Source organism: Gallus gallus, chromosome 11 (genome assembly GCF_016699485.2).
Source record: "Gallus gallus isolate bGalGal1 chromosome 11, bGalGal1.mat.broiler.GRCg7b, whole genome shotgun sequence".
Taxonomy (NCBI): domain Eukaryota; kingdom Metazoa; phylum Chordata; class Aves; order Galliformes; family Phasianidae; genus Gallus; species Gallus gallus.
The window spans coordinates 16,482,269-16,510,144 of NC_052542.1; the positions used below are offsets into that span (position 1 = coordinate 16,482,269).

A 27,876-nucleotide genomic window follows, 5' to 3' on the forward strand; every position below is an offset into this window, starting at 1 on the left:
AGCAGAGCAGAGGCCGCTGCCGCTCCCGGCCCGCCCCCGCCGCGCCGCCGCTGCCAATGGCCCGCGCTGAGCCGGCCCTCGCCCGCCCCTCCTGGGGCCCGGGGGGTGATGCAAGAGCCGGGGGGGGATGCGGGGCTGGGCGGGCGGAGGGCAGGGGGGCTCGGGCCCGCCGCGGTGATGCGCGGAGCGGCCGCCGGTGTGTCGGCGGCCCGCGGTGACCGTGTAGCCCCTGCGGGAGGGAGGAGGAGGAGGAGGAGGAGGAGGAAGGAAGGAGGAGCGCCGCGCGAGATGGAGCAGCGGCGGGGCCCCGAGGCGGGCCGGGCGCACGGCAGGTAGCCGAGCGGGAGGCACGGAGCAGCGCGGTGCGCAGGTAGGAGAGCGGCTGCCCGCCGGTGCCGGGGGATGCCGGCAGTACCGCCGCGCCGTGCGGGATGCCGCAGCCGCCCCGGCGCTCCGGAGCCGCCTCGCACCGCGGGCGATGGGAGCCGGGCTCTGCCCGCTGCCGTCCGCGCGGGGGGACGGGGCCGCAGCGCTTCAGGTGCGGGCGGCGGGGCGGCTGTGCGCGGCTCAGCCCCATTCGGATGCGGCGATCTCCCCCTGCCGGGCTCCGCTCCCAGCGCTGGAAATACAGCCGTACATCAGTCCGCTAAAGAGAGAGAGCGATTTTCAGGCTCAATGGTGAGGACTGCCTGCACTGTGCCCACAGAGACGGGTCCTTGGCGCAGCGCTCCTCAGCTTGGAATAGACCTCGCCAGATGCTGTGGACCCGAGTGTTAAAAACCACTCCTTGCACGTGTCGGTGAGAACCCACCAAACCCGGGACGCTGGATTTTGCAATTCCAATAATAAAAGCCATCATTCCGTGATAAAAGCATCCCATCTCTTTCAAAATGCTTACGTTTTTTTTTTTTTTACAGAATTTTACAGTTTTTCCTATCGATGTATTGCCCGCATAGTCTGTAAACGGACAGCCCGAACAGTTAAGAAACCTCATTGCCACTCAGCATTTCCAGAGGCCTCAGGGAAGATCATCTGTGTTAACTGTGGGACGCATCACTGAGTGCCATGCAGTGTGAAGCCCCGGTGCTGCCAGCAGTTCCCTCCACGCTCTGGAATGACGTGAGCTTTGCTGTGGAGTCGGTGCCCCAAACGTGAGCTTATTGCTGCAGTGCATCTCTGAAGGTGATGTCATTGGGAACGGAGGAACCTTTGGGAAGGCGGCACAGGTGTGGGACTCAGCATGGGGGTGCGCGGCGCTCCATGCTGTGGGCTCTGGATGGTGATATAACCACACATTAACAGGTCTGAATCCCTATCGATTTCCTTTCGGAACACGTTTGCTTTCTTTAAAAAGCCTTCACGCTCATAAAAAGCATTGTTTTCTCTCAGTCTGCATCCGTCACCCTTTGGCACTGCTGTCTGGACGCGTTCCAGCTGGCCGTCCCTGTCTGCCCGCGCTGTTCCTCAGCTCCCCGTGTTTCCTGGGGAGCGGTGGGTGCCCGAAATGGCATTTCCCATAGAAGGAGAAAAGCTCCATCTCTGTCAGCTCTGCTCTGACCCAGGAGCTGGAATGTTCCAATTGCATTCATTGGGTTGTGTTCAACCCCTCGTGTTCAGTTATTCCTCACAGGACCGACCCCTTCCCTTCTTTGCCTTTAACACGTTTCCATGGATATTTTTTTTTCTCGCTTTTAATGCACGGAGGAATAAATACCGTGCTCAGTTTCCCCACATGGAGGGGAAAATGCCCGCATTTCTGGCTTCAGCGAGCCCTGATAAGGAGTTTGGAGACTTCCACCTTCTGCACACGGGTCTGTTCCCGCTGGGCGGGAAGCCGTTGGTTGGACTGGATATCTTAGCGGTCGTTTCCAACCCTAACGATGCGGGCACACGGCGGCACGGCGCCGGCACTCCTGATGCGGAACAGCCGCAGGGCCGCCTCGCACCGGAGGGGCACCGGGCACCGACACCCGGATCCGCGCCCGGCAGCGCCGCCGGCATCCCGCAACGCCGACCCCGAAGCGGCGCTGACGTCGCGCGGACGCCGCCCTCCGCGCTGCACGCCGCGATCCGGGGCGCCGCGGCCGGGATGGATCCCGCCCCTGCAGCAGCCCGCCGCCATTTGCTCGCAGCGCGGTCTCCCCGCCCGCCCCGGGGCCGGAGCAGCCGAGGCTCTGCCTCCTGCCCGCCCCACTCCCGGCCCCGGCCTGCCCGGAGCGCCCCGCACGGCGCCCATCCCGGCGCCCATCCCGCTCCGGCCCCGCAGCGCCGCCCGCATTTCCTGGGCGAGCCATGGCCGCGCGGGGCGGCTGTGCGGCGGCCGGCGGAGCGGGGCTGCCCCGCGGGAGCGCCGCGCTCTGGTAATTACCGCCTTCCTCCTCCCCTTCCCGTCGGCCCGGCGGGCGGCGGCGGCCCCGGCGAGCCGAGCTGCCCCCGCTGCTGTCCCTTCGTAGGCTGCGGGGAGGCGCGGCTGCTCCTCCCTGGGGCTCGCCCTGCCGCCGGGCCCTTCGGGGCTCCTCGGGCCGGGGTCGGCGCCGCTGGGGCTGCCCCCCATGAGGGCGTCGGGGTCCGGAGCCGGGCGGCGTTCCCAGGGGATCCGTACCCCGGCAGCTGCGGCGGGGACGGGCAGTGCGGGTAAGCGCCGTGTGGTCAGTATTTCATGCGGCGCTCTCTGGTTATGCCCCGTGGCGCGCACCCAACTTGTCGGCACGGTGAGCGTTGACAGAGGGAGGAAGGAACGGACATGCACTGAAGGGTGGATTATATCGACGTCTGACGGCGTTGTAGCACTTCGAGGTGCGCTGCTGACCGCTTCTTTCTGCCTTTGTTCCAGAAGCTCCGCGGCTCAGCCCGCCATGGAGGGCACCAGGCAGAGCAGGATTTGCCGCCCGCACAAAATCAGCGAATCCTCGAAGGTTGGTTGGCGCTGTGTGCTGCGTGCAGTAAGTGAGGCACCGAACGGAGCGTGAGGGGCTCTCCTTTCCATGCACTGCTTGGATGGGAAGCGAATACCCTGAGCTTATAGGATGATGTATGAGAGCAGTGCTGTGCCTGCACACACGCCCTTGGTTTCAGAAACAGGTTGCTCCCTAATGGGGTTTGTTAAAGACAAACAGCAGCAGCAGCAAATGGGGATCTGCTCGTTGTGACTCATACCTTAAAAAAGAAACCCACACCATCACAGCAGTGCTCGCTCTGCACCAAAGCCTCACTCACTGAATGAGATTTATTTTGGGAGTTTTGCCTATCGATCCATCTCCCAGAATCAAAGCTAGGAGCAAAGCTAGGATTACTTTCCAGATGTCACCTTTGTTTTGTAGAAGATGAGAGCATTGATCCCACGAGCAGCAAATCCTGCTGAACTCGGGACGTTTCCTTAGGTTTGCGAAGGTAATTTTCTTTGTATGAGATCTCTGTCTGAAATAATCCATCGGCCCCAGTTGGGAATCTGCAGAAGGCCCTTTCAGGTGAGCTGAAGATGATGACCTCAGCTTTGTAAGATGTTAACATCAGCAGTAATTACTGCGTCCACTCTGTTTCATAGCAGTGACAGCCACTTTTTGGTTCTGGTTTTGGCACTGGGTTACAGGCGCTGCAGGCAACGAACCTTTCACTGCCAACAGCTGCTACAATTTTCAGTGCCCAGATCTGTGTTATCAAATTGGAATGAGACAGATCTCACGTCCTTCTGCATCCCTCAGGAGTCCTGGTGCTGCTTTAACAGTCTGCAGGAAATTAGATCTTCGAATCTGAAGCCAATTAGATCTTTGAGTCCAAAAAGTTAACGTTCTAAAAGCTATAATAACCAATGGTAAGAGATGAACAGGACAGATCTTTAAATGCATCCCTAGCAATGCCATCTTTTCCTGAGTGCTGGACCTGCCTGCCATTTACGTGGTTTATTCTGGACGTTCCAATAATTCATTGTATTAAAAATCAGTTAAGTTGACAGCATTGTTTTGTTTTCTTGCTTAGGCAGCAGCTGTCACTCTGCTGAGCTGATGATGCTGAAGCTGTCCTGGGGGGTATAAATAGCTTAAAAAAGCTGTTTGTATTTATCATAAAAATTTGTCTTTAGAAACGTGCAGCTCTCAGCTTATGTTATTTGCTCACTGTACGAATGGAAGTGTGAAGTAGCTGCAATGTGGTAATATATTCCGAGTCCCTCCGGTGCCACGCGTAATTTCATGCTTGGTTTCTGAAGTAGCAGCAGTTCCACACGGCAGCACGGATTTTAGCAGTGCAGGTTGCTGTGTGTGTTTGTGGTCAGGATTATGCTGCTGACTGTACAGCTCGTTAAGTAAATAGGAATCTCTGGCAACTCTTGCAGCCCGGTGTAATCTTGTTATGCGCAGTGGTGCTATTAGGGAATATTAGAGAAATGATCAGCCACTTACAAAGACTGGGGAATATGTTTTGGGTTTAATCTGATCATTTTATCCTATGAGTCAGACTCAGAACAGGGTGATGTTGTCTATTGTCTGTTGTCCTCTGCCCTTCACCATAACTGCTGCAAATGTACGGTTTGCCCTTTACTACCTTTATTCTTCTTCCCACCTCCTCTACTCCCCGAACACTGCTTGAGCATCTTCATTTCTCAAGCTAAGGGGAATGAAGATAAAACTTTCTAGAGCTTAAAACCTGTATATCTTTTTCTGGTGCAGTTCTCTGGCAGCATTATTGTTCTCTGAAAGTTACTTTGTCATCTGTGCCATAGTTACTATCTGAAGTTCAGAGAATATGGTGAGGCAAAGAGTATGAGGAAATTGAAGAGTTTGGGCCCAGAAAACTTGGGGTTATTGAAGCCTCATCACTTGGGTTGGTTTAACTCTGTATTTGTGTGTACAAAATGACAACAGAAGGCTTTGTGGGAGCTTAGCCACCATTATTTAGACAAGAACATAAGCAAAACCCAAGGGAAACCATTTGGCTGTCACTCGAAGAGCACCCATCTGGGAAGCAACATCTGATACAACTTCCTTGTAGTCCAAGTCTAAATAGAGAAGCAGACAAAGTTTGGGTGTACTGCACTTCCCTCTGCCCCTGAGTGTCAACAATCACAGTGTGACTACTGAGTAGCTCTCAAGCTTTGCAGTTGGGGATGAGAAAAGCAAATTCTTATATAAAAGTCAAGTACTCTGGGTTTGTTTGTTTGGATCAGCTTCAAGGTGAGAAAGTGTAAGCTCTCAGGGAACAGTCATGTCCCTTGCAGGTTCTTGCTGAGGCTGCCAGGTGTATGTGGAGGGCTATTCTACGCGTTCAGAAATTGAATTTGAAAGTAAATGACCAGGGTCATTTTTGCTACAGATGCCTGCTTCTGTGTATGTCATGTTAGGGAAGCATGTCTTGCTGTCTAGCTTGGAAATGCTGCTGCATGGCTAAACCTTCTCTATTGCAACACATTTGGTTATTAGTTTGGGTTTAATCTTGGGCAGCCTGCCTGCCGCTGTACCACAGCTGCTAAAAGGCAGATGTGGGAAGTCAGGCTCCCAGAATTGGTGGTAGCTTTGGATGATTGGCTGCCATCGTATCTGGACAGTGGTGAGCTATGCATGTTAGTCCTGGTTATCTTGTTTAAAAGTATGATTACCAAATTACGTGCACAGACTGAGTATCTAGAGTAAGGTTTGAGTAGAGGGGAAAGAACTTGGTCTAGGACTTGAATTTTTCTCAACCGGGTGGGTAGAGAAGCTGTTCCATTGTGATTTAACCAACCCATTAATGGCTGAGCCTGATGGAAATAATCATGTGATTTCTGCTTAGGAACCAGAGAATGCCAAGGATATTTAGGATTTCCAGAGCAGAAAGTGAGAATCTGTAGCCTAGGAAAGGAAAGGCAGAATGCCTGGGCAGCTTGAGGAGACCTCAGGCCACGTGTGACCATTTCCAATGTAGATAAAGGCTGAGACACCTTTTCAAGGTGTCACTTCTAGGAATGCAGGCTGATTAATAACTGGGCAAGATCCAGTCTTACAGCCAGTGCTGTTCAGAACTCATGTTGGTACAACATAAAGACGTGCTTCCTTTCTGCCTCCTTTCATTTATTTTACGTGTTCTTACAGGCTCGACAACTGTCTGTTTTGGATTTGGTAATTAAAGTTGTGAATTTGCTTTTAACTTAACCTGGCTTTTATTAAGAGAGACCGTAAGGTAACTGACTGTATCATAAGGCATTCCACTCCTTCAGAAGGAAGAAGCCCAAAGTGGTATCACTTGATACACTGGACTAGCTCTTTCTGTAAGCGTTAGGAAGGACATTCAAGGGGTGACAAAAGAACTCTATTTTTGTTCTTCTTAAGACCGATGAGCATGCACATGCGAGAAGGAAGGGAATGCTGGTTGCCTCCAAAGCTCCGTGGCATGTACAGAGCAGTGGGAAGAATGCCTGGGGGCAGAACATGCCCAGAAGGACACTTAACAGACGTGTTCTGAGGGCATTTTCCACTTTCATTAAAAGAGAAATATTTAGCCTTGTTCATTACAACAAAAACTAGCTTGCTTCTGGAAGCATGTAGTAGTCTTACGGGAATAAGTTATCCGCGTGTGCATGTTTGCACATAAATAAACAGCTATTAGTTTAGAATGCAGTGTGTGTGTCTGGAATAATACGGAAAGAAAGAGAGGAATTTTATCCTAACGAGCTTCCCAATGCACAGTCCTGACAAGACTTAGGAGGGGGTAGCTGTCAAGTAAGCACTAGCCCAAACAATACATGGGCTGAATGAAAGTTTGGCATACTGCTGTATGTGTGCCTTCTTTAGCGAGTAGCTTAGCTGTGAAGAGCTCTGTAAGAAGGCATTTGGGGGACAGGAAAGAAAGGAAATGTCAGCAGTGTATCTTGAAGACAATGAATGGAAGAGTTTCAGAAAAATATGCCTGTGTAAATCATCAGGGAGGGTGTTCAGATGCAGCACTGTGGAAGAAGTAGGAGTGAATTGTAACTAAAATGGATAGTAGGAAGTGGTGAAGAGCCTGCATAGGCCATTCAAAGTAAGGTGAGGCACTTGGGCTTATCATGTCCCGTGTGCCAACAGCTTCAAATCAGAATTTGCTATAAATGTACAACACAAGTAACTTTTTCTTGTGTGTGAATACATCTAATGGGAAAATGCTTTGTAAATGCTGAAATGTATCTTGATGAGGATAACACACCTGATACTACGTGCTTCTTTTTTATTCCAGGTGTACAGATGGGATGACCACTCTAGTCTGGTTCTTCAGAGTCTGAATGAACAGAGGCACCGAGGCCTCTTCTGTGATATTGTCCTTGTTGTGGATGAGCAGAGGGTCCCTGCCCATCGGAACCTCCTGGCTGTTTGCAGTGACTACTTCAACTCTATGTTCACCATTGGTATGCGAGAAGCCCATCAGAAAGAAGTTGAACTTTTTGGAGCCTCTTACATTGGTCTCAAGGCCGTGGTGGACTTTCTTTATGGAAGTGAGCTGTCCTTGGATGGAGGCAATATTGATTACGTGCTCGAAACAGCTCACCTGCTGCAGATCTGGAAGGTTGTGGACTTCTGTTGTGAGTATCTTGAGAATGAAGTCAGCGAGGAGAACTATTTGTACCTGCAAGAGCTAGCCTCTATCTACAACCTGAAGCGCCTTGACTCCTACATTGATTCTTTCATCCTGCAGAACTTTGGCACGCTGTCTTTCACTCCAGACTTCCTGCAGAACATTTCCTTGCAGAAGTTGTGCCAGTATCTGGACAGCAGCAATGTGCAGCAGGAGTGTGAGCATGATTTGCTGCAGGCTGCCTTGCAGTGGCTCACCCAGTACCCAGAAAGGGAGAATGAGGCTTACCAGGTTTTGGATAACATTCACTTTCCCTTGATACCTAAAAGTGATCTCCTCCATCGAGTCAAGCCTGCTGTGTGCTCTCTTCTTCCCAAAGAAGCAAACTGTGAGGGCTTCATAGAAGAAGCAGTGAACTACCATAACAACGTCACTGCTCAGCCAGTGCTGCAAAACAAGCGGACAGCTCTGCGAACCTGTGAGGAAAGGCTCCTCTTTGTTGGGGGGGAGGTTTCCGAACGGTGCCTAGAACTGAGTGATGATACTTGTTTCTTGGATGTCAGAAAGGGGCAGTGGGTAGCAGAGACCCCTCTCCCAGCCAGACGAAGTCACCACTGTGTTGCAGTCTTGGGGGGCTTTATCTTCATAGCTGGAGGCAGCTTTTCAAGAGACAACGGAGGGGATGCAGCTTCAAATCTTCTATATAGGTATGATCCCCGCTGTAACCAGTGGATAAAGGTGAGGCTTAAGCTGTATTATTTCTCTGTATGAAGTTCTTAATGTTGAGAGTGTTTTCATCTTTTTGGTGGAAGGAACGGGTGTGTTAAAACAGCTAATGTGCCAGCACTTGGAAATGGAAAAATGAGTTATTTTAGTGGAGAAACAGCTACTGGAATCCTTGGTGGGAATGTTTAAATTCTACCCTGAACTCTTCCGCTGCATGCATATTTTCAACTTCACTTGGGAACTGGGCATCTAAGCAGTAGAATTCCTGGTCAGTATCCACCTGCAACTCTTTAGGTAACCTTTGGGAACAATGCTGAAATAGACTTAGAGGTGATTGCATAGCTCATCTTTTCCGAGCAGTAGCACATGTAACTAAACAAGAGATGGGTCTGATGCAAAAGGAAAACATCTCTGATGTTTGCCAAATGTTTCTGTGCTGCCTTAGAATGACTTCTTCTCTTACAGTCCTGCCATAAAACCCTGCAGCCAGTGCAGGATCTGTAAAATATTATATTATTCCTACGTTTTGAAGCAATCATCCTGTGAGGTTCAGTTGGGGTTTTTTTTTTGAGTGCTTCCAATGTACTTGTAGAGTTTGGGAAGGTCATCCATGTAAAACTGAAACATTTACAGAGTGAGCTCGTGTCTCCTGTTGTCTCCTGTTCTGTAAAGAAGTGCAAGGTAACATGCTCCTGCAGGAAGAACTACAAGTATTTTATGAATATAATGGATAAAAAATAGTAGCTTCTCGAATAAAAGGGAAGAAGCAATTATCCCCAGGCAGGAATATACATTGTCAGCTTGCTTACTATGTGTTTGAAGATGTCAACATGTTATTTCTTGGCAGGTTGCCTCCATGAGACAACGTCGTGTGGATTTCTACCTGGGAGCTATAACTGACATGTTGGTAGCTGTTGGTGGCAGGAATGAAAATGGGGCTCTTTCTTCAGTGGAGACCTATAGTCCTCAAAAGGATTCATGGTCCTATATAGCAGGCTTGCCGAGGTAACAGAGATATTTGGAAAGCTGTCCTGTATTTGAAGAATAGAGGGAGCTTACGTGATTGTACATGATGAATGGCTATCCTTAGAAGGGAAACAAGGGGCAATATGACCAGCATGTTCTTGCAAGTAACAAACTCTATCAGCATGTGTTATTTGAGCAACCATCTCTTCCAGGCAGTGTGTGCTTTCAGTTTCTGTCCTGAGGAACATCTGAAGGACAAAAGGAAGGAGACCTTGTAATTTTGCTTTAATGTTCTTGAAGCATTTTTCCCGAGGTCTCTTGGAGTTGAGTTTGTTTCAGAGGCACTGATTAGATGTTGATTGAAGCCTTGTGTAGTTCATTTGGCCTTTGTCTCTTTGGAGTGGTGGTTGTCCTGTAAGGTGTTTCTGGCTGTGTAGATTGGCTGCTGCAAATGAACCACATTTACCTATATTTCAAATACCAGATAACTCCAGCAGGTGTGACCCCTCCCACATGCGTGCAGAGTTACAAACTTAGCTGTTTTGCTTTTGGGAGGCTTTAGTACTGCAACTCTTAGTGTAAGTAACACCAGCTCAGGATATTGAATCAACGTTTGTGTGATACGATAGCGTTTCATTTGCAAACAGTTCAGGTTTTGTAGTATTTCAGTCTTGAAAGTTATGAGGGTGTTGGCTGTATGGATGGTATTTTCATGATGTCTGCAACCTGCAGTACTTCTTTCTTAGAATCACTTAGAGTTTGTTTTTTTTTCCCTTATTCCCCTTGTTGCAGAGCCATTGGCAGCCACTGGAGGCACAGAAGCCTGCTGACCAGTTCTCTTTTGAGCAGATGCTGCAAAGCAAGTCTGATCCAAGCTAACAGCTGGGCTTGAGTGCCTTTAAGAAGCAGGATGCTTTTTCTGTTTCTGCTCACACTGGCAGATCTGGTAGTTGAGGCTGAACACCACAGCCTTTCCTGAGAGGCTTCTCATGAGAGTATCTTTAGTGCCTAAGCCCTTCTGGTAATCGGGATGACCTGTGTGATCGCAGTAACATCTCACAGACATTGTAGCACAGCTTTTTTTGTAACATTTTCAATGAAATGTGGACGTGACCTGAATGCATTTTATGTTGCTGGAATAATACTTAGTTTGGAACAGGCATGGGTATGTTTTTCTCACCATTTAGATGGTCTCAGGGAATCTTGCATGGTTAGTTTAAGGCGAGTAGGCTGTAAGCTGTCTGAAAAGAGGCAGTATTGTCTGGTGTTCCTACCAGTACCTCTGTGTTGGCTCTGAGAATTTTGCAGTTGCGGCATTTAAAAGTGAACTTTGGTTTGGTTTGGCTTTTTTTATTTTAGATTGCCTAAGCAAAAGTTCCCCTCATGGGAGAGATCCCACTTATACTGACTTAGCTGGTTGATAAACTGCAGATTTAGGCTGTAGTACTACAAATATTTTAAGTTATTGCTGCATCCCAAAGAAGTTCTGTGTTTTCTCCTGCCTGCTCTGTCCTACTCCTTCATGCAGGCTGCAGAAGGCAAAGTCAGTATAGAGGTGAACAACACAAAGATGCATTTCGTAGTGGAGGGACAAAACAAATGTTGCTGGAGCTTGAGGAGAGGTGTGACTGGCAGTTGTGGAGGCCTGCAGGAAGGGTTCTGGGCAGTCCTTTGCTGATGTGCTTCAGATGTGTTTGCTGACAGCACTGGAAGGATGAGAGATTTGTCTCTGCACAGCCTTTTTGTTTCCTGTGTTCTTCCATCATCTTCCCTCTGAAGAGAACATCTGCAGGTTTTTGTCCTCTTAGGCCAGCAGAAGCAGGCACCCTGCCCACGGCTCTGGTGTTGTCTCTGCTCTCAGAAGAGGAATCGTCTTCCAGGCAGTTGCTGGAGTGAAGGGCTCATGTTAAATCATTCTAGAGTATTGGCTTACATAGTTTGCTTTGAGCTGTGTGATGCTGGACACTCAGAAGTTATATTTGTCAAAGATTCTACTCTGAACATACATAAAATATAGGGGTTTTTGTTTGTTTGTTTTTGTGATTATTTTTTTTCTTCTTGGGAGAGTTATAGCTTGCCATAGCAGAGATTGCATCCTTGGTACACAGGCCTCCACTGCCAAATCTTACATCCATCTTACTGTGTGCAGGAACAGCAGCGCTTCTCAAAGGAAGACTTTTCAGGCTCTTTTCTTCTTCATATTCCCCCCCCCCCCTTTACCATGCCAACATGGTCAAAACAACATGTTGTTTTCCCTAACCATGTCCTTGGAAGGAGTGAAGCTGTTTTGACTAAAGTAATGCTGTCTTACTGGAGAGGAAAGCACAGCATCTTGAGGCAGATGCTTAACGTGGAAAACATTAGCCACGCTACCTAAATGATGGACCTTGTCCAAGTCTGCTACGAGTGACACCTAAGTCTGTTTCAAGTGAATGTTTCCTGAATCTCATTAGGGTCCTGGGCTGTGGGATATCTTTCCCATTCTTAGGAGAGGTCCTCTATTTTTTATCCACTTTCACAAGCTCTTTGGAAGCAGTTGCTGACATAGTTTCTAGCCCACGAGGGATCAGCAGTGACTGACGAGTTTGGCAGAGCAGAGGTTTGTGCAACGTGTTCTCGTTTTGAATAGACTTTGAAAAAGTCTGCTGTAGACATCGGTGAAATTAATTGAGTGGCTCTAGGTTAAAGTTTGGCAGCACAACTGAAAGCATTTGTGTGAGGAAATGTGTTGGAACAGGTTAATAAATGATGGTGTCTGTTCTACTAGTTGCCTTGTGAGTAATCTTGCATGGTTGCAGCAGGTGGACATCAAGATTCCAAGCAACCACAGCTCGCCAGGACTTTGCTTGGAGTAGGGGATTCCCAAAGCTGTATCAACTTAGGCCAAATGCGTGGGGTTTCTTCTGCTGAAGAACATAAATTGTAGATAGTGCTCACCAAATGGTGTTACTGTGACAGAAGCTGTAATTTTTGCAGCATTATGTCTGGGAAAGATTCAAAATTGGCAGCTGGCTCTGATAGATGTTCTGAATTGAAATTTCTTTCTCCTTAATGTCTTTATCTTTTTCTGGATACTCTTATAGATGGTGCTGCCAAAATACTCACTGCTTTCTGTCAGGGGATGTCTGGACCCATGGTACTGAAGTCTATTGTTCTGCTGCACACTTAGAAATACTGCTGTTGAAACCACATGGCTTTTAGAAAGGACTCTTGTTGATTGTTTTCAATTTGTGCATTAGGTTTCATGCAGTTTCTATTAGTGTAAAGCTGTTTATGTACAAATTTGAACGATCTTTTCATATGTCAGGCTAAGTGAAACACCTCTAAGCTATTTCAACAGGTAATTTCCCTATACTGGAAAACAACAAATTGATGGCCAATTTTATGCTTCATATATGATTGCCTTTTTCAAATTACTGTCTTAGCTATTGCAGTTCACTGGACGTGCCCATTGATGGAAGCAAAAAGGAAAGCAGAAGTGATTTTTTTGTATCTGTCCATGCTAGACTGCCTGCATGCGCTTGAGCGTGGAGTGCCTATTTCTTATTTGCATAGAATTCCCCTTGGTACTGTAGGAAAACATCCCACTTCTCTGAATGTCACCGAATGTTTTCTTAACTTATGGTGTTCTATTTTTTTTTCCCAAATGATGTCCATCCTTATTTCCTAGATAGATACTCTACCTTTTAAGACCCATCCCTGTGTACATAGAGAAACATCTACAACAACGTGATATTCTATGCCACTGGAGTCTTATGCTCCCAGTTCTTGTCCCTAAGAGACCACACACAAGGTAGAGATGCATCTATCTACATTACACCTGCCACAGCATTTCTGGCAGGTGTGAAAGCAGGAATGTGTGCGCTCTGGGAATTGTATGTCGAATAGACATCCCAAGCATGAATGTTATTCTTCCACAGTTAGACAGGTTGTGAGCTGTGGCATTTTTGAGCTGTCTTTTTGCATAACACCTTAGTCCTGTCCTTTTTTTCTGCATAGCTAAGAGGCAGTATCGTTCTGAAGGTGATCAGCCCTTGTTAGCTGTGGCGTCTGTCCTGGTCACTCAGCATTCTTAGGCCAAGTATGTCAATGGTTGTTCTGTTTCTTGAAGTAGGAGCTTGCTAATATATCTGATTCAGACACTGGTCAGGGATCAGAAGCTTTGGTAGGCATACAGAATAATAAGCATCTTGTAACTTCTCTCCAAAGTATCATGCTTTCAGGGTAAATGTGGATTTTCTTTCTATTCCACCTTTTATCCTGGCATAACAGCACTTGGCACTTTTATGTGGAAGAAGTTATGATACAGCTTGTGTAGCTGAGACAAACTGTTACATTACAAAATAAAAACACCTTCAGGTTCTATCCACATTGAATTTTGAGCGTGTTGAGGCACAGTTCAAAAGCATTCCAGGCTAAAGTAATGCTAGCATGGGTTTGTCTGCCATAGAGGTTGAGTTGTTGAGACCATGACTACAAAGGATGGTAGTAGAGGCTCATGAGTGCAGCATGCAGTTTATGTTGTTCTGCAGCCTTGTGAGTATTAAATTGTTTGGGTTCTTTTTATCAATGCGTCTTCCAGTTTGCCATGGCTGGTACTGCAGATACTTCTTTTGGAAAGAAAAGAGGGAAAAAAGGCATGTGCAGGAAGGATATGTTCAAGGAAGCCAAGGCTGTCCCTCACCTTAGCATTCATCTTCTAAGAACTCCAAAGGGTTTGGTTAGAAATATCTAAGTGTGAAGTTAAGAAAAGCCTCAAGAATTGATTTTGTAGCAGCTTTATTACAGCTGATCAGAGAGGTTTTCTCTGTGCCCTGTGGAAACAGCATGCATGAAGTTGGTTTCTATCATCTTGTTTTGTCTTACTTGAAAGGTGGTCTGTGATTGATTGAAGCTTGTTGCCTTGTCTTGGGGCAACCAAAGAAGTTATCGCCTGTTTAGTAGAAGTGGTAGAGCAGCAGGTGAATGGCTCATGGAAAGGGCACTGCATGTATCATGACCATAAGTAAAAGGAATTCTTCTGTCTTTAGTTACTGTTTATTTTCTTCAGTAGTGGTTCTTGTTGAATGCTTGTGTATTTTGCTAAAATCCATAAGTACGAAGTTGGATTGTTTCTGTTTGCCTGTCCTAGGTTTACTTACGGCCATGCTGGAACAGTCTACAAGGAATTTGTGTACATTTCAGGTGGCCATGATTACCAGATTGGCCCGTACAGAAAAAACCTGTTATGTTATGATTACCGCACAGATGTTTGGGAGGAGAAGAGACCGATGATCACTGCCCGGGGGTGGCACAGCATGTGTACCTTACAGGACAATATCTATTCAATTGGTGGCAGCGATGACAACATAGAAACCATGGCTCGTTTCGACATTCTGAGCGTGGAGTCGTACAGCCCTCAATGTAACCAGTGGACCAGAGTTGCTCCTCTGCTGCAAGCTAACAGTGAGTCAGGGGTGGCTGTCTGGGAAGGCAAAATTTATATACTTGGAGGCTACAGCTGGGAAGAAACGGTCTTCTCCAAAACAGTCCAAGTTTATGATAAGGAGAAAAATAAGTGGTACAAAGGAACTGATTTACCCAAAGCGATTGCTGGTGTGTCTGCATGCGTCTGTGCATTGAAACCCAAAACAGAGGACAAAAAGAAAAAGACAAAAACAAAAAAACATCAAGATCGAGGAAGATGACCACCCTTTAATGGTGGACTCCCAAAGACCCTTGTATTTATCATTTCTTTCTAACCTTGATTCTTTATTTTTCTTTTTAAATAGGGGGAAAAAGGTATCTTCTGAAGCCTCACAAACGTACAGTTGAATGTGTTTTTTGGATTAAGCTCACATTTAAGGTAAAAAAAAAAAAAAAAAAAAAAACAAGAAAAAAATCCAAAAATTCTCCTACTCTATAAGGGGTGATGTGGCAAGAGAGGTTATGCTGATCTTCTGAATGTTGAGGATTAATCTTTGTCACCTGTGGTTCTTGGCATTTCCACACATATCCTATTATGCCGACATTTTTAAAACGAGGTTGAATCTTTGGCTGGGATTATAGTGACAAAGGTGAGAGGCAGAGTAGAAAGTGATGAGTTTGAAGTTACAGAGCAATTTAAAGGAGCTCAGAAGCTACTGCTAAGAAGAAAATGAAATGGGTCTTCAGTGTTGTAAAACTTGGGGGCTTTTTTTGTTTGTTTTTGTTTTTTGTAACATTAGATTTCATTTACAGTACATTTTTGAGTTATAAGTATCAGATTTCTGGAACATTTGAGCATTCAAAGAAAGTATCTCTTTAGGTGAATGCAGGTCAGATCAGATTGAAGAGCAAGTAACTCCACTGTACTCTTTAGATTAAGAAGGCCTTATTGTGTGGCCAAAGAATAGATGGGGGCTGACTTGGGCTTGGATTGATAGCATTGTGAACTCTGAAATCTGGGGAAGGTGATAGGAATTCTGCACCCCTTGTTGCAACGTTTTCCCTATCTAGATATGAGAGCAAGCTTTTCTTAGGCTTTAAAATATGCCCTGCAACAAGGAAAAAGAGCTATTAAAGCGGTAGAAAAAATATTTGAGGATTTGGATGGAAACTGTAGAGTTTTCATTGAGCTTTAAAGCAGTTGGAACTGGAAGAGTTCACCATGAGTTTGGGGATTCTTGGATAGGGTTCCAAGGAGTGGGGAAATGACAGAAGGATTCTGTAGACGAGCGTGAAGCAAGAGCGTGTCCTTCCCCAGCCCTGCCAGGCTGTATGAGCTGGGATTTGCTTCGTTTGACATGGAGCTTGCAGTGGTCACGGCCAATAGCTGGTGTGAGCAGGGACCCATACTGGATTTGTCTTCTGTCAAACAGCAGACTAACCGGGATGATGAACTGGGGTTTGTTAATCCTGAGGAAGAGAAACTTGATTTTTTTACCTTAGCTAACAGCTCATGCTTTCCTTGTCTTTCAAATTCAAACTGGCTTTTCCTGAGAATTGCCTTTTCTGATAGGTTTTGTTAGAATTCCAAGCCACGTTTCATCAGGCTTACAGAAGAACACCTTCCCCAGCAAGGCAGGTCCCATAGAAAGAAACCTAAAATATGCTCAGGACTGCATTCGGGATCCAGACAGTAAGACTGAACTGAAAATTGTCTGTTTGGTCCTCTGTCTCACGCTGTTCTCTGCATACCAAGTAAAGAGATTTCTGACCCAAGTGTTAGTTCACCCTCTACAAACACAGCTGATTGTGCTGCAGATAATAAAATTCCCCGACTGTCTGGCCAGCTTTCAGGCATTTACCCCGGGGCATTTTACAAATGCACCTCTGATTTGCAAGGAGTTGATCACCAGCAATCTGATACAACCGCTTTAGTTATTGTTATAATGCCAGGCCACAGATTAATATTTCTCCTTCCCAAAAGAGTAAGTTTTTAGAAACTTTTTAAAAACTTTTATACTTTTTATAACGCATTTTGCTAACTCAGTCTTGTTTGCCATTTAATATATTAGTCTAGGAGCTACTGCTCTGTAATTGTGGCCCCGTCGCTGCCATCGAGAACTCATAACTGGATGGATCTTTTAGTCTTTGTGTAGTTGGTTGGGATGCGATGCAGCTGTCAGAGCAGCATTTACATTCTCAGCATTGTTAGACAGTCAGCTATAATTGTAACCATTGTACGGCCTCTTCACTGATAGTCCAGCTCACCAGATATACTAATAAACACATTTTATTTTCAGCCATTGGGGATCTGCTGAGTGGTTTGGTTTAAAATTCTGCTGGGGAAGTATTGATTAGTGTTGGTTTTTTTGTTTGTTTGTTGTTTGTTTTTTCCTCCTCAGTCCTCCTTTCACATAATTCCTGTGCACCATAACTGTGTATTTCAGATTTGCCTTTTTCTTTCCATCCGGTGTACACAGAGCTGATATCCTGCTACTATCCTGCCACACTCCCTGGTTTTTGTTCGTGGGATTTTTGTTGGTTGTTTTTGGTTAGTTGGTTGGGCTTTGGGTTTTTTTTTAGCAACTGTTTACCTCATTAATTGGAAAACACTAAGAAAACATTTTTGCACTTAATGTCATTTGAAGCTCTTGTAATTTAGAGAGCTCTTAGTTATATTACAAGAACTTCTTTGTATTGAAAGATGTACTTCTGAATGAACTTCTGGAGTGCAAGGAGGTGACAGGTGTCTTCTTAGGTGCTCAAAAATGACTGAGGAAAAGTAGCTTAAATGACTTTTTGGAAACTCCTTGAGGTTTTGCTTTTCTTATTTGTTTAAAAGAGAAAAAAAGAAAAAAAAAGTAGTTAATCTCATTTGCATTAATGGATTTGTTTTAAAGCCTTTGTACACTGCTGCATGAAGTAATCTTTTTTTTAATTCTAAAACTAATTAAAATTTGGTTATGACAAACATTAATGAGTTGTGAGGATTTTTTTTATATATATATCTAAAATCCTAGCTATGTTGACTGAGAGCTGCTTAACTTTATGGGACATTTTCATGTGCAAGTACAGAAGAAATGTCAAGGACTTGCTTTTGTTTTTGTTAATGGGCTGCTTGTTCCTATATTTCCTCTGCCCTCCCACCCATTTAATTGTGTTTGTGTAATACATTAATGTCTGGAAAAAAATAAATCCAGCTTAGAATATTGTATTCATAACTGTCTGACTTGTGGACTAATTTAACTGCTGTTTTCCTTATTGACAACTTGGAAACAAGTAAACTTGTAAATATTTGAGTAATTATTTTAAGTGGCATTGATAATGATGGAAACATTTCAGTAGGCAGGAGCTAAATATAGCAATTGGAAGTAGAAATGTAAATTCCTTGGCTAATCCACCTTTTCTGCATCATGCTCCAAACCAGGCAGTCAGAAATTAGTTTCTGCATCTTTTGCAATGCTTACAAAAAAAAGCCCAATCCATTTTATGGTGCTTCCAAAGACAGCATTTAGTGAGGAGTAGGTCAACACATTTATGACTTCATAACATGAAACTTAATTGCGTAGGCAGAATATAACCTCGGTTCTCCTCAAAATAAGCTTTAGTTGTCCTGGTCCATTTATCCTCTTTTCAAAATAAATAAAGGCTATAAATGAGTATGTGATGTCCTTGATACTATTAGAGGTCACTAGGGTATCCTACCTGTTGTTGCTGTAAATTTCATCACCATTTGCACCTGCCAGACCCAGGGCAGCCTGCAGTGCTAAAAGCAGAGCCTGGCAGGGTGCCCCTTCATTGTGGATGTTGTTTGCCTGGACCTGGCTCAGCATCACTTGGGAAGTGGTTGGAGCCTGTTAACTAAAAGCACATCATGCTTTAAAATAACTTGTGGCCCTAAGTGCTGATCTGCTTTGTGAAATCGGTGCACTGCAATTTTGCACAAATGAAATGGAGAATATGTATGAATGAATGTCTGCTTTGATTCTCATAGTCCAAGCAGCCCTCTGTGCATACGTAGGATGGGCAGAGCAGAGGCAACATCCTACAGCTCTTACAGGATCAGCCTGGCTCCGGCACCTCAACATTCCACAGCCTTCACACATACATTTTGTACAACATTTCTTGTCAGGAAGCACAGCTTTCTTCCTGCTCTGGGGGATAATAACTGCTGCTTTACCTCATTTTAAAGAAGGTTCCCGTTGCCAAATTCTGATGAAAGCTCATTCTACCTGACACAAAACAGCTACCAAAACCCTCTGTTTCTCTCTTCCCACACTTCCACCACACATGCATCTTGGCATCAGTGTGTCAGGGAGCTGCTGCCTGTTAGATAACAGTGCTAACGTTAGATAACAAAAATCTCTTGGGATACCCTGAGGAAAAATTACGCCATGTTGTGAGATGCAGTTGTTTTGAAAGCTTGAGAAAGAAGTATGAAATATTTTTGTTTTCAGGCTGAAATCTTACATTGAGAAAAATATGCCTAAGTGTCTTTTCTCTCTAAGAGATCAGATGGTTTTGGTTTTTTTTTTTTCCAAGTACTGGTGTATTTTACCTGCTGTTTGGGATTCAGTATTATTGAGTGGTAGCAAAAAGGGTCTCAGGTCTAGAGAATGTAGAGAAATAATTTAACACTTAGTATTCTTTCATAGAAACAATCTACCTTGCAGAATAAAAATCCAACTTTGCAGATTCTAATTGTGATTCTTAGCTTGCTAATTTGTCTTAACTCATTGCTCACACGTTTTCTATGGGGGGAAAAAAAAAAAGGTTGTATGACAAATCTTTCTTTCTTTTGTTTGTTTCTTGTAACAATTCAGTTCCCATGGATGTAATACTGAGAAGCTAGCTATGGCTTCATGAACTTACAGCTTTGCATTGTCTCCAGACAAAGTCAGGGCAGACACATGCCTTGTCCATGTGATGATGCTGTCTCTGCAGTGCAGGTTTATGTATACACCAACTCAGCTCCATACGGTTTCCTTCTCCTTTCTGGCAAGTCCACTCCTGATGAGAGACACAGTCCACTGTTAGGTTGGTTGATGCCAAATGCATTTTTTTTAGCATCACATGGGCTTTTTCCGGAACTCCATATAGCTTTGGGGTAAACGTATCTTTGTTTTTATTTTGATGAGTTCAGTGACAAGTAACAGAATTTGAAAGGCTGGTAAGACAGAGAAGTGCAGGTTCTTTGGAAGCTGCAGCCCTGAAGCAGACTATTGCATGAAAGGGCAGAAAGCTTGTATTTCAGACAAGGCTGGATAAGACACAAATAATGCAGCCAAAGGGTCTGCATTGGTAACTGAAACACAAATATGTTGAGTCAAGCATCTACATGATCTATCAAAGACTTGTCCAGGCTTGAAAATTGTTTCAGGCTAAATTGAACTAGTTTATGCTTAAGTTCCTTCCATTAACCAATGAAATGCATTTGTAGCAGGTTTTTCTAAAAGTTTAGGAATATGGATTTTGGAAGCAACGTTTTGTTAGTGTTTTTTCAGAATAAAACATCTGCTATTGGTGTCCTGTGCTACTCTACCAGTAACCATTCCTGCTCTGTTGCTATCTTGATTTCCTTTGGTAAATCCTGGGTGCCTGGTGCTGGCCTGTGCAATTTAGGTCACGGAGTTCAAAACTCATAATCATTCAGCGAGCACATTTCAGCACTCGTGATATTCTGAAGTGTGATGCTTTGGGAAAAGCCTCAGGAGTGACCGCCCAGTAGAATACCATCCAGTGCACAAGCTGCTGTCCAAAAAAAGAGGTTTGACAACAAGGACCTAAGCAAGTTCTACAACAGAAGGAGAAGAGCTTTATCAGGGCTGTCAGAATGTTTTATTATCACCATTAGCAGCATAAGGGATCTGGTTCGGCAGAGACTTCTGTTCCTTCTTCATGAAGCACTATATCATGTAATTACTTTTGTGCCCCCATGACCACTGTGAAAACAGCCAGATTTACCTCTGGCAAAGTTCATGAGTTCTCTGTGGACCTTTTTCTGGGGAAGGACTGTCACAGCTGCATTTCACAGACCATACCAATGACATCTTTGGATAATGACCTAAGGTGGGCTGATTTTCTATTGAAAACTTAAAACACAAGGAGACAATGGACCCCACGCTACACAACTGGATGGATGGAACTGAGAGAGCTTCCTTCCCAACGCTGTTTTTGTGCCACTTAGAGGCATGAGGCTGCTACCAGTATGGAACCTCAGACTGCTGGCATTTTAAGTAATATTTCTGATTTTACAGAGCAGCCACACATCAGACAATCCTTTCTGATTTCCATAGCCATAATCTTCATTTGTGATTTAAAAGAAAAGGTTACAAAATACAGAGATAAAATGTTAAGAGACTTTACATTGAACCTCTATTAAGATAAAACTGAGGGTGTTTTAGGTGCTACTGAACTGTCAGACAGTGACATCCCTTCTGCCCACGTGTCAGTGTTCGCTGTCAGCAATGGCTTTCAGCAGAAGTGGTATTTGAAATAAGCGGTTTCCAGGTGGGAGGCTCTGTGCTCGTTTGCATTTTCAGCCATTGGAAGGGGCAATCTTTCCAGCAAAAAACATCAGTTTACTCAGGCAGCACTGTGGGCAGTACGGAATTTTGGCTTCAACCAGATGAGCTCCTCCAGGATTTTCACTCCATTATTTACCTTGTAAATTAGACTCCCCGGGGGGGGAGTAAAGGGGGTTGCAGATGTTTGAAATGCTGCATGCAAAAACCCTGTATGTTCGTCTCCCTTTTTTGTTTTTTCCCTTTTAATATTAAACAGCCATTTTCACTGCTGGTTCTCCGCCTTAGGACAGAAGAGCAACACTTGCTAGAAACAAAAGAAAGGGAGTGGTAGCAGGGCGTGTCAAGAAAAAGGACAGAAACCGATATAGAAAATCATTTACTGTGGTTCCTTCCCATTCCTGTCACGAGTGCACACAAAGTGCTCCCTCACAAAATGAGAGACAAATGTCTGTATTGAATAAGGAGGGGGTGATGTTTTCTTTGCAGTTCTGGCGAACCTCAGCCAAAGCCACAAAGCTCCCCCCTTCAGCTTTCAGCCACGTTAAGCTTTTTCTATCACCACAGTGGACTTTTGCAGGACTCCAGGAAAAAAGTATGGAGTAAATTAGCGATAAATTTGACAGATTCTTGCCTGGGGGGGACCCAGCATTCACTTATGACTCAACCTTGTCAAAATCACGCGATTAGCTTAGTCACTTGGTGATTTTTTTCCAAACAACCGCTGCCCTCGTTCCCTGTGGTGATTTGGGATGAAGGCTTTCGCTGCTCACACCTCTGGGGCGACGCCAGGCACGCGGCCTGCAGCCAAACGCAATCTGACGTGAACCCAAGCGCTTAGCTATTGAGTTAACTCCTCGGGCCAAGCCGGCTGCTTTAGTATCTGTGTTTTTCCAACGCTGCTCCCCGTAGCAGATAATTCAGCTGTAACCGCTCCTCCCCACACGGGCAGGAGCCGAGTGCCGCCCGCAGCGCTTCAGCCACGAGGCGCTGGGCTCACCCCTCAGTTCGGGCCCGCCTCACGGCTTCTCGCTCACAGCATCTCCCTGCCCCCAAACGACGCCGGAGAGCTGAAGGCAGAGCTTCCCCTCCGCCTCGCCCTCACAGCGGCCGCGCACTCAGCTTCCCGCCGGCTGCACCCCTTCCTCAGGGCCGCCCCGCGCCCTCCTCAGCACCTCACGGCGCACGCGCGCCCACAACCCGCCACCACCGCCCGCCGAACACGCACGCGCACACGCTGCGCCGCCCCGCCCCGCCCCTCCCCTCCGGAGCTGTGCGCAGGCGCAGTGCGCGCCGCCTGCCTGCCCGGCTGGTGCGTGCGAGAGAAGATGGCGGCGGCGGGGGCAGCAGCGTGAGGCGCACGGGAGACGCCGAGCTCCCCACGGAAGCGGGCCGTCATGGCCGTGAACGGCGCCCAGGTACCGCCCGGCCCCTCCTTTCCGGCTCTGGGAGCCTCGGGGCCTCCTAGGCGGCTCTGTAGGGCGGCTGGGCCCCGCGGCGCGGCTCGCCGAGGGGGGGAGCGTGGTGGCCGGGAGTAGGCCCAGGGTGATTCTGCAGCTTCATTGAATCTCCTCGGCGCGGAGGGGGGGCTCTGCTGGCGGCCGGGCCTCGGCGCTCCCCCTGCCCGCCGAGCGGCCCCGCGTGCTGGGGGCGGCCCCGGGGGGGGGCAGCCGTGCTCGGGGAGGGGAAGGAGCGGGGCGGGGAGCAGGAGGCGGCCCGGCGGAGCCCTGGGCGGGATGGAGTCGGTGCCGATTCCCCCCCCTTGGCCACGACGGGGAGGGGGGAAGGCGGGTGGGGAGGCTCTGTAGATCGGGCTTTTTTTCGGAGGGGGGGGGAAAGAGGCACGGCCGCCTCGAAGCGATTCTATAATGGGAAGGGAATAAGGAGATTTGTAAACTAATCCTCCCCCCTCCCCCCCGACCGAACACGCTGCGCTTTGGGGTGCAAAGGGCCGCTGTGGGGAGGGGGGGGTGGGGTTACCCCGGGGCCTCCCGGCTCCCACCCCCACCCAGCGGGCTGCGCTGCCGGCGCGGGGCTCCGCGAGCGGCCGGGCGCGGGGTGTGCGGCCAGCATGGCACGCAGGGAGCGGGTGCGCTTCTAATCGCCTTTGTAACGTGTTTTTTGGTCTCTTTTTCTTGTTTTTTTTTTTTCTCCTCCTCACAACCAGAGGCAGCGTCTCGTGCGCTGCGGTGCGCTTACGCTGAACTCGCAGCGAGTTTGGTTTTGGCGAATGGTGAAGCTGGGGGAACTTGGCGTTTAAAACTAATGCTGCTGTTAAACCACGTGCTTTCTGGTGGGGAATTCTTCTGTGGGATCGGAGCGTTTGAAACACACAGATGCATCATCTCGTACTCTGTGCTTTAACACGGGGTGGCTGCAGTACACACGCGGTGCAGTTGTGTGTTAGCAGCATGGACTGATTCTTCCTCGTAGAAAAGCGTGTAATTGGTGAAAAGCGTCCTGGTATTTCTTGCCCGGCTTCCTTTATGCTTGAGCAAAGGAGCAGGACGTGGGTCTGGTAGGTGGGTGTTCCCAGGGCAGCGGTGTGTCTGGAGTTTGTTTAAAATGCAGTGTGATGGCCTGGGATTGCAACATTTCATGTCCTTTAGCTTTTCTTTCAACCTGGAGGAAGCACAGTTCTGTATATCGTCTGCCCTAATTAATGATAATTAGAATGCGGTGTATATCAGAAAGATTGAATGTCCCAAGCAGAGGCTCTTTTGCTCACTGCCTTCTCTCCCTTCAGTACAGCCAGCAGTGCCTGTATTGCTTCGATAAGGCTGACATTTCTGTTGCAGTTTTTCTCAATTTAGAAGAATAAGGGAAATTTTTGTGTCTGTACTTAATTAAGTTGCTGTACCTTGAAATGAAAGAGAAGAGCTGAGCCGATGATTTGGTTTAGGGTGAAGCACTGCAAAGCCATAATTAAAAGTAGACGGTACGTTCATCTTTAGTAGCAACTTGCTGTGTACAGTCTGTTTTAAATCGAGCACTTTTTGGGTAAGGAGAGAGATTTTGGTCTTGTGAGGATTGTAGTTTAAATTTATAAATAATTCAGGAAGTGAATCTGTCAGTTATCTTACAGTTAATGCTTTGTGTCAGTATTTTTCCCCTCTAATTTAAACAGCTTATTTAAGTGGTGCAAGAGAGGTTCAAATGGATATCTATGCTAGGGCAATACATTGCTATTCTGCTGAAGGAAAGTAGTAATGTTCTGGACTCAGGGATGGAGAATCTGAGGATAAATTTAGCAATTTTACACGTTTCCTTTTTATTTTAGGATGGTAGTACTGAAGGCCAGGAGAAGAAATGAAATTGTTTTGCTGAAGTGCTGTGTTCTAAGCAGAAGACCACATGGTCTCTTCACACAGAGGGTGGTGACACACTGAACAGGTTGCCCAAGGAGGCTGTGGATGCCCCATCTCTGGAGGCATTCAAGGCCAGGCTGGATGTGGCTCTGGGCAGCCTGGTCTGCTGGTTGGCGACCCTGCACATAGCAAAGGGTTGAAACTGGATGATCATTGTGGTCCTTTTCAGCCCAGGCCATTCTATGATTCTGTAGTTTAGTTGCTATGTTTGTGTCACAATACCTCATTCTGGGCCGGAGTTTTCCCATGCGATTCATTGGAGCACAGCGTAGTTGAGACATTTGCTTTGCCACGTGAGTGAAAAGTCTCACTAAATAGTTAAAACGCACTGTAGGGTTTCTGCCAATGGATGGGTTCATGTAACAGTGTGCAGAAGCACTCCGTCGGTCGCTTTGCACATTCTAACAGATGATTCATGGAACATGACTGTATAGTATATTTTCAAAGGAGGGATTAAACGTGGACGGCCAGCTAGTCTGCAGGCGCATCAGCATGAGGTAACGCAGTTCAGATAATGCTGGTCTCTCGTAGCTCTGTATTCCATGCCATTATTTCATAATCATTTAATGAGATATTTTAAGTGTTGCTGTTGGTTTTCTGGGCGTATTCTGAGCGTATTCAAAATTCTGGAGGCAAGCGAGACGCAAACCAGTTGTATCACTACAGGTTTTGCACGGTGCTGCAGAGGGTGAACTGATTAACACTGAGCGTAGAGGAAACCATTTCTCATCAAGGACACATATGAGAAAAACTGAAATGTTTCCCTGTTTGGAAAAGTAATACCGAAGAGTTGTTTTAGCCACTCTCCTATCGTTTTGATAGAGTGCGTTAATGCAGACACTTCATTTGCAAATCTTGTGAAAACAAGGTAAGCAGAAGAGAGGATACCGTAGCAGAATGAATCATTTATGCTTGTTTTGCTCTGTCACCGCTTGGGTGGTGTCAGATTAACTCGGTGCCATTTGGAATGCCCCATGTTGCCCCCAGAACCAGCACCAGGAAAAACCATTAGGGCTTGTGTTCAGAAGGAGCCGAACAAGCTTGTGAGCTGCTCATGCTCACCCAGGCCTGGCAAGCAGAACTACAACCTGGCTCCTGAGCGTGGCCAGCTCTGCACATGGGGCTGTGGGGTGCCTGAGGCTGGAGCTCGCTCTGGAGGGGTGAAAAAGTCTGCAGGCACGTATCATCTGCAGCGTATGGCCTGAGGTTTGTGAGTGGTGTTGATTGGGAAATCAAATCAGCGTCTCCAAAAAAAAAAAAAAAAAAAGAAAAAGCTGTTCTACAGCTGGAGGAGTTCCTTGTGTTGTCCTTGTGTCTGTGCAGATGTGTCTAGCACCGTGTGTCCTTGCAGGCAGAAAGATATGTTGGAAGAGAGAGCAGCATGGATCCTGTCGGTCGTGTTCCTAAAATGGATGGAAAGCTGTGGCGTGGGTGGGGGCACTCAGAACACAACATGTTGCAGGAGGGGCATTGCCTTCTGCTGTTGTGCTCAGCTGAGTTTCGGTGTTCTGAAGGTCTGATGATGAAGAAGTTGGATTGGTGGCTCCTTTTTTCTGTTCTAGGAGTCCCCCTTCCATGACACAGGACTGGTTGGGAAGGTCCTGCTGCCGGAGCTGTTGCAGATGGAGCCATCCTGGGCTTCCACGCTCCCCAGAGCGCAGGCTGCAGGCGGAGCTGGGTTAGGTAGCCAGGAGGAATCATTTGTCTCTCTGAAACATGAATGGTGAATCCCTGCAGCACGGCGAGCGAGTGTGGGCTGGTTGGCTTAAAAAAGGAAGTCTGGGAAACCTGACATAGAGCTTAAATTTGGAAGTGTGTGACGGGTGTGCGGCAGCATGCAAATAATAGAAAGAAATCCACGCTTTCTGTGAATCACTCCTATACGTTCTGTGAGTTTTAGTGTATAGCACATAGTGAGACATTTTCGAATGGAACCTACTACTTGCTTATTAATTTTTTTTGGCAGTTGTGCAGACACGCTGCTTTCCCCATTTGTATAGCTGTTAAAATAGCTGTGAAGTTAAGTGGGGTTTTGCTTATAGGTAAACTACGCTGTCTGATTGCTGCTCAGTGCTATACGCACAACGTGCTGTGTACTACAAAACTGGCAGAGCTGTTGTAATAGAACCTGCTGGCCTTGGGCCACTGGATTATAGTCATTTGTCACTCTAATGCCATTTCAGCAATGTAGATGTTCACTTCCAAAGAATTAAACATGCTGGAACTGCGGTTTTCCATGGAGGTGGTTTATGTGTGATCATTAAAACGTACAACTTGGGGTTAGGGAACAAAGAGTTACACTTCATGGTGAAAAAGGTGCATGTGTGTACATATATATATATATGCACAAACACTCCATAAGGAAGAAGTTAATAATTTAAAATTGGGTTTATAAACTTTGATTTATGAGATTGTGATTTATAGGTTTAACTCTGTGTTTTAAGCATTATTCCCAATAATGGTGCCACGTGGATTATTTTTAAAACACTTTTAAAGGATTTTGCCAGATCAGTGCTCATGGTGATAAATTCATTAAGTCCCTCACAGTAAAACTTTGACGTCCATTAGTCCTTTTCATTCTGTATTTGACTCCCTAGCACCTAATTTAGTTGCAGATGTTCTCAATATTTTAAATACATTTAGGAGCTTTTTCTACTTGTTTGCCAGCAGATTTGGGGCTCTCAGTATGAGAAAGATGCAGAGCTCTTGGAATGAGTCCAGAGGAGGGCCACTATGATCAGAGGGCTGGAGCACCTCTCCTATGAGAAAAGGTTGAGGGAACTGGGCTTGTTTAGCTTGGAGAAGAGAAGGCTGCGGGGAGACCTCATTGCAGCCTTGCAGTACTTGAAGGGAGCGTATAAAGAGGAGGGAGAATGGCTGTTTATGAGGGTGGGTAGTGATAGGGCAAGGGGGAATGGTTTTCAACTGAAACAGGGGGCGTTTAAGTTAGACAGTAGGAAGAAGTGTTTCATACAGAGGGTAGTGATACACTGGAACAGGTTGCCCAAGGAGGCTATGAATGCCCCATCCCTGGAGGCATTCAAGGCCAGACTGGATGTGGCTCTGGGCAGCCTGGGCTGCTGGTTGGCAACCCTGTAGATAGCAGGGGGGTTGGGACTGAATGATCATTGTGGTCCTTTTCAACCCAGGCTATTCTGTGATTCTGTGATCTATTAATCCTCAACACACGTCACGAGGTCGTGTTCTTTCACCTGTAGCTGGGCAGGAGATGGCTTAAATCACGGTAGTGCTGACCAGGTGATTGTGTGAAGCTCACTGACAGTGTACACCTCATGGAAAAGCATAGCAAAGGTTGACACGAACTGAAGGAAAGCATTCTTAGGTTTACACAGTGATCATGAAAGTTA

The 27,876-nt window shown here is 46.5% G+C and overlaps 2 protein-coding genes across 12 annotated transcripts in view; both read left to right on the forward strand.

The window, feature by feature from the left end:
• The first annotated feature begins 137 nt into the window (after window positions 1–137).
• KLHL36 (kelch like family member 36) lies at window positions 138–17,834 on the forward strand. Of its 11 annotated transcripts, none has more exons than XM_046899743.1 (7): window positions 138–370; window positions 707–799; window positions 918–2,360; window positions 2,837–2,942; window positions 7,183–8,256; window positions 9,092–9,249; window positions 14,342–17,834. In XM_046899743.1, the coding sequence occupies exons 3-7, from the start codon at window positions 2,293–2,295 to the stop codon at window positions 14,895–14,897; spliced, it is 1,962 nt and encodes a 653-aa protein (XP_046755699.1). In that variant the 5' UTR covers window positions 138–370; window positions 707–799; window positions 918–2,292; the 3' UTR covers window positions 14,898–17,834. The 11 variants fall into 11 exon arrangements, with proteins under 11 accessions (XP_046755699.1, XP_040563172.1, XP_046755700.1 ...); XM_040707238.2 differs by having other exon boundaries at window positions 918–1,302; window positions 2,834–2,915; XM_046899744.1 differs by having other exon boundaries at window positions 138–332.
• A 4,605-nt stretch (window positions 17,835–22,439) lies between these two features.
• USP10 (ubiquitin specific peptidase 10) overlaps window positions 22,440–27,876 on the forward strand; it is a 45,597-nt gene continuing 40,160 nt past the window's right edge. Inside the window, exon 1 of the mRNA NM_001006130.2 lies at window positions 22,440–22,558. Within this exon, the coding sequence (NP_001006130.2) occupies window positions 22,538–22,558 (21 nt within the window). The 5' untranslated portion in view covers window positions 22,440–22,537. The remainder of the gene's footprint in view (window positions 22,559–27,876) is intronic.

Bases quoted from the DNA above. Each gene is read 5' to 3' on its own strand.
- KLHL36 (XM_046899746.1), top strand. From the start codon at position 2,090: ATGGATCCCGCCCCTGCAGCAGCCCGCCGCCATTTGCTCGCAGCGCGG. The intron at 8,257-9,091 runs GTGAGGCTTAAG...ATTTCTTGGCAG, and splicing joins GCTGTAACCAGTGGATAAAG to GTTGCCTCCATGAGACAACG. The intron at 9,250-14,341 runs GTAACAGAGATA...TGCCTGTCCTAG, and splicing joins TATATAGCAGGCTTGCCGAG to GTTTACTTACGGCCATGCTG.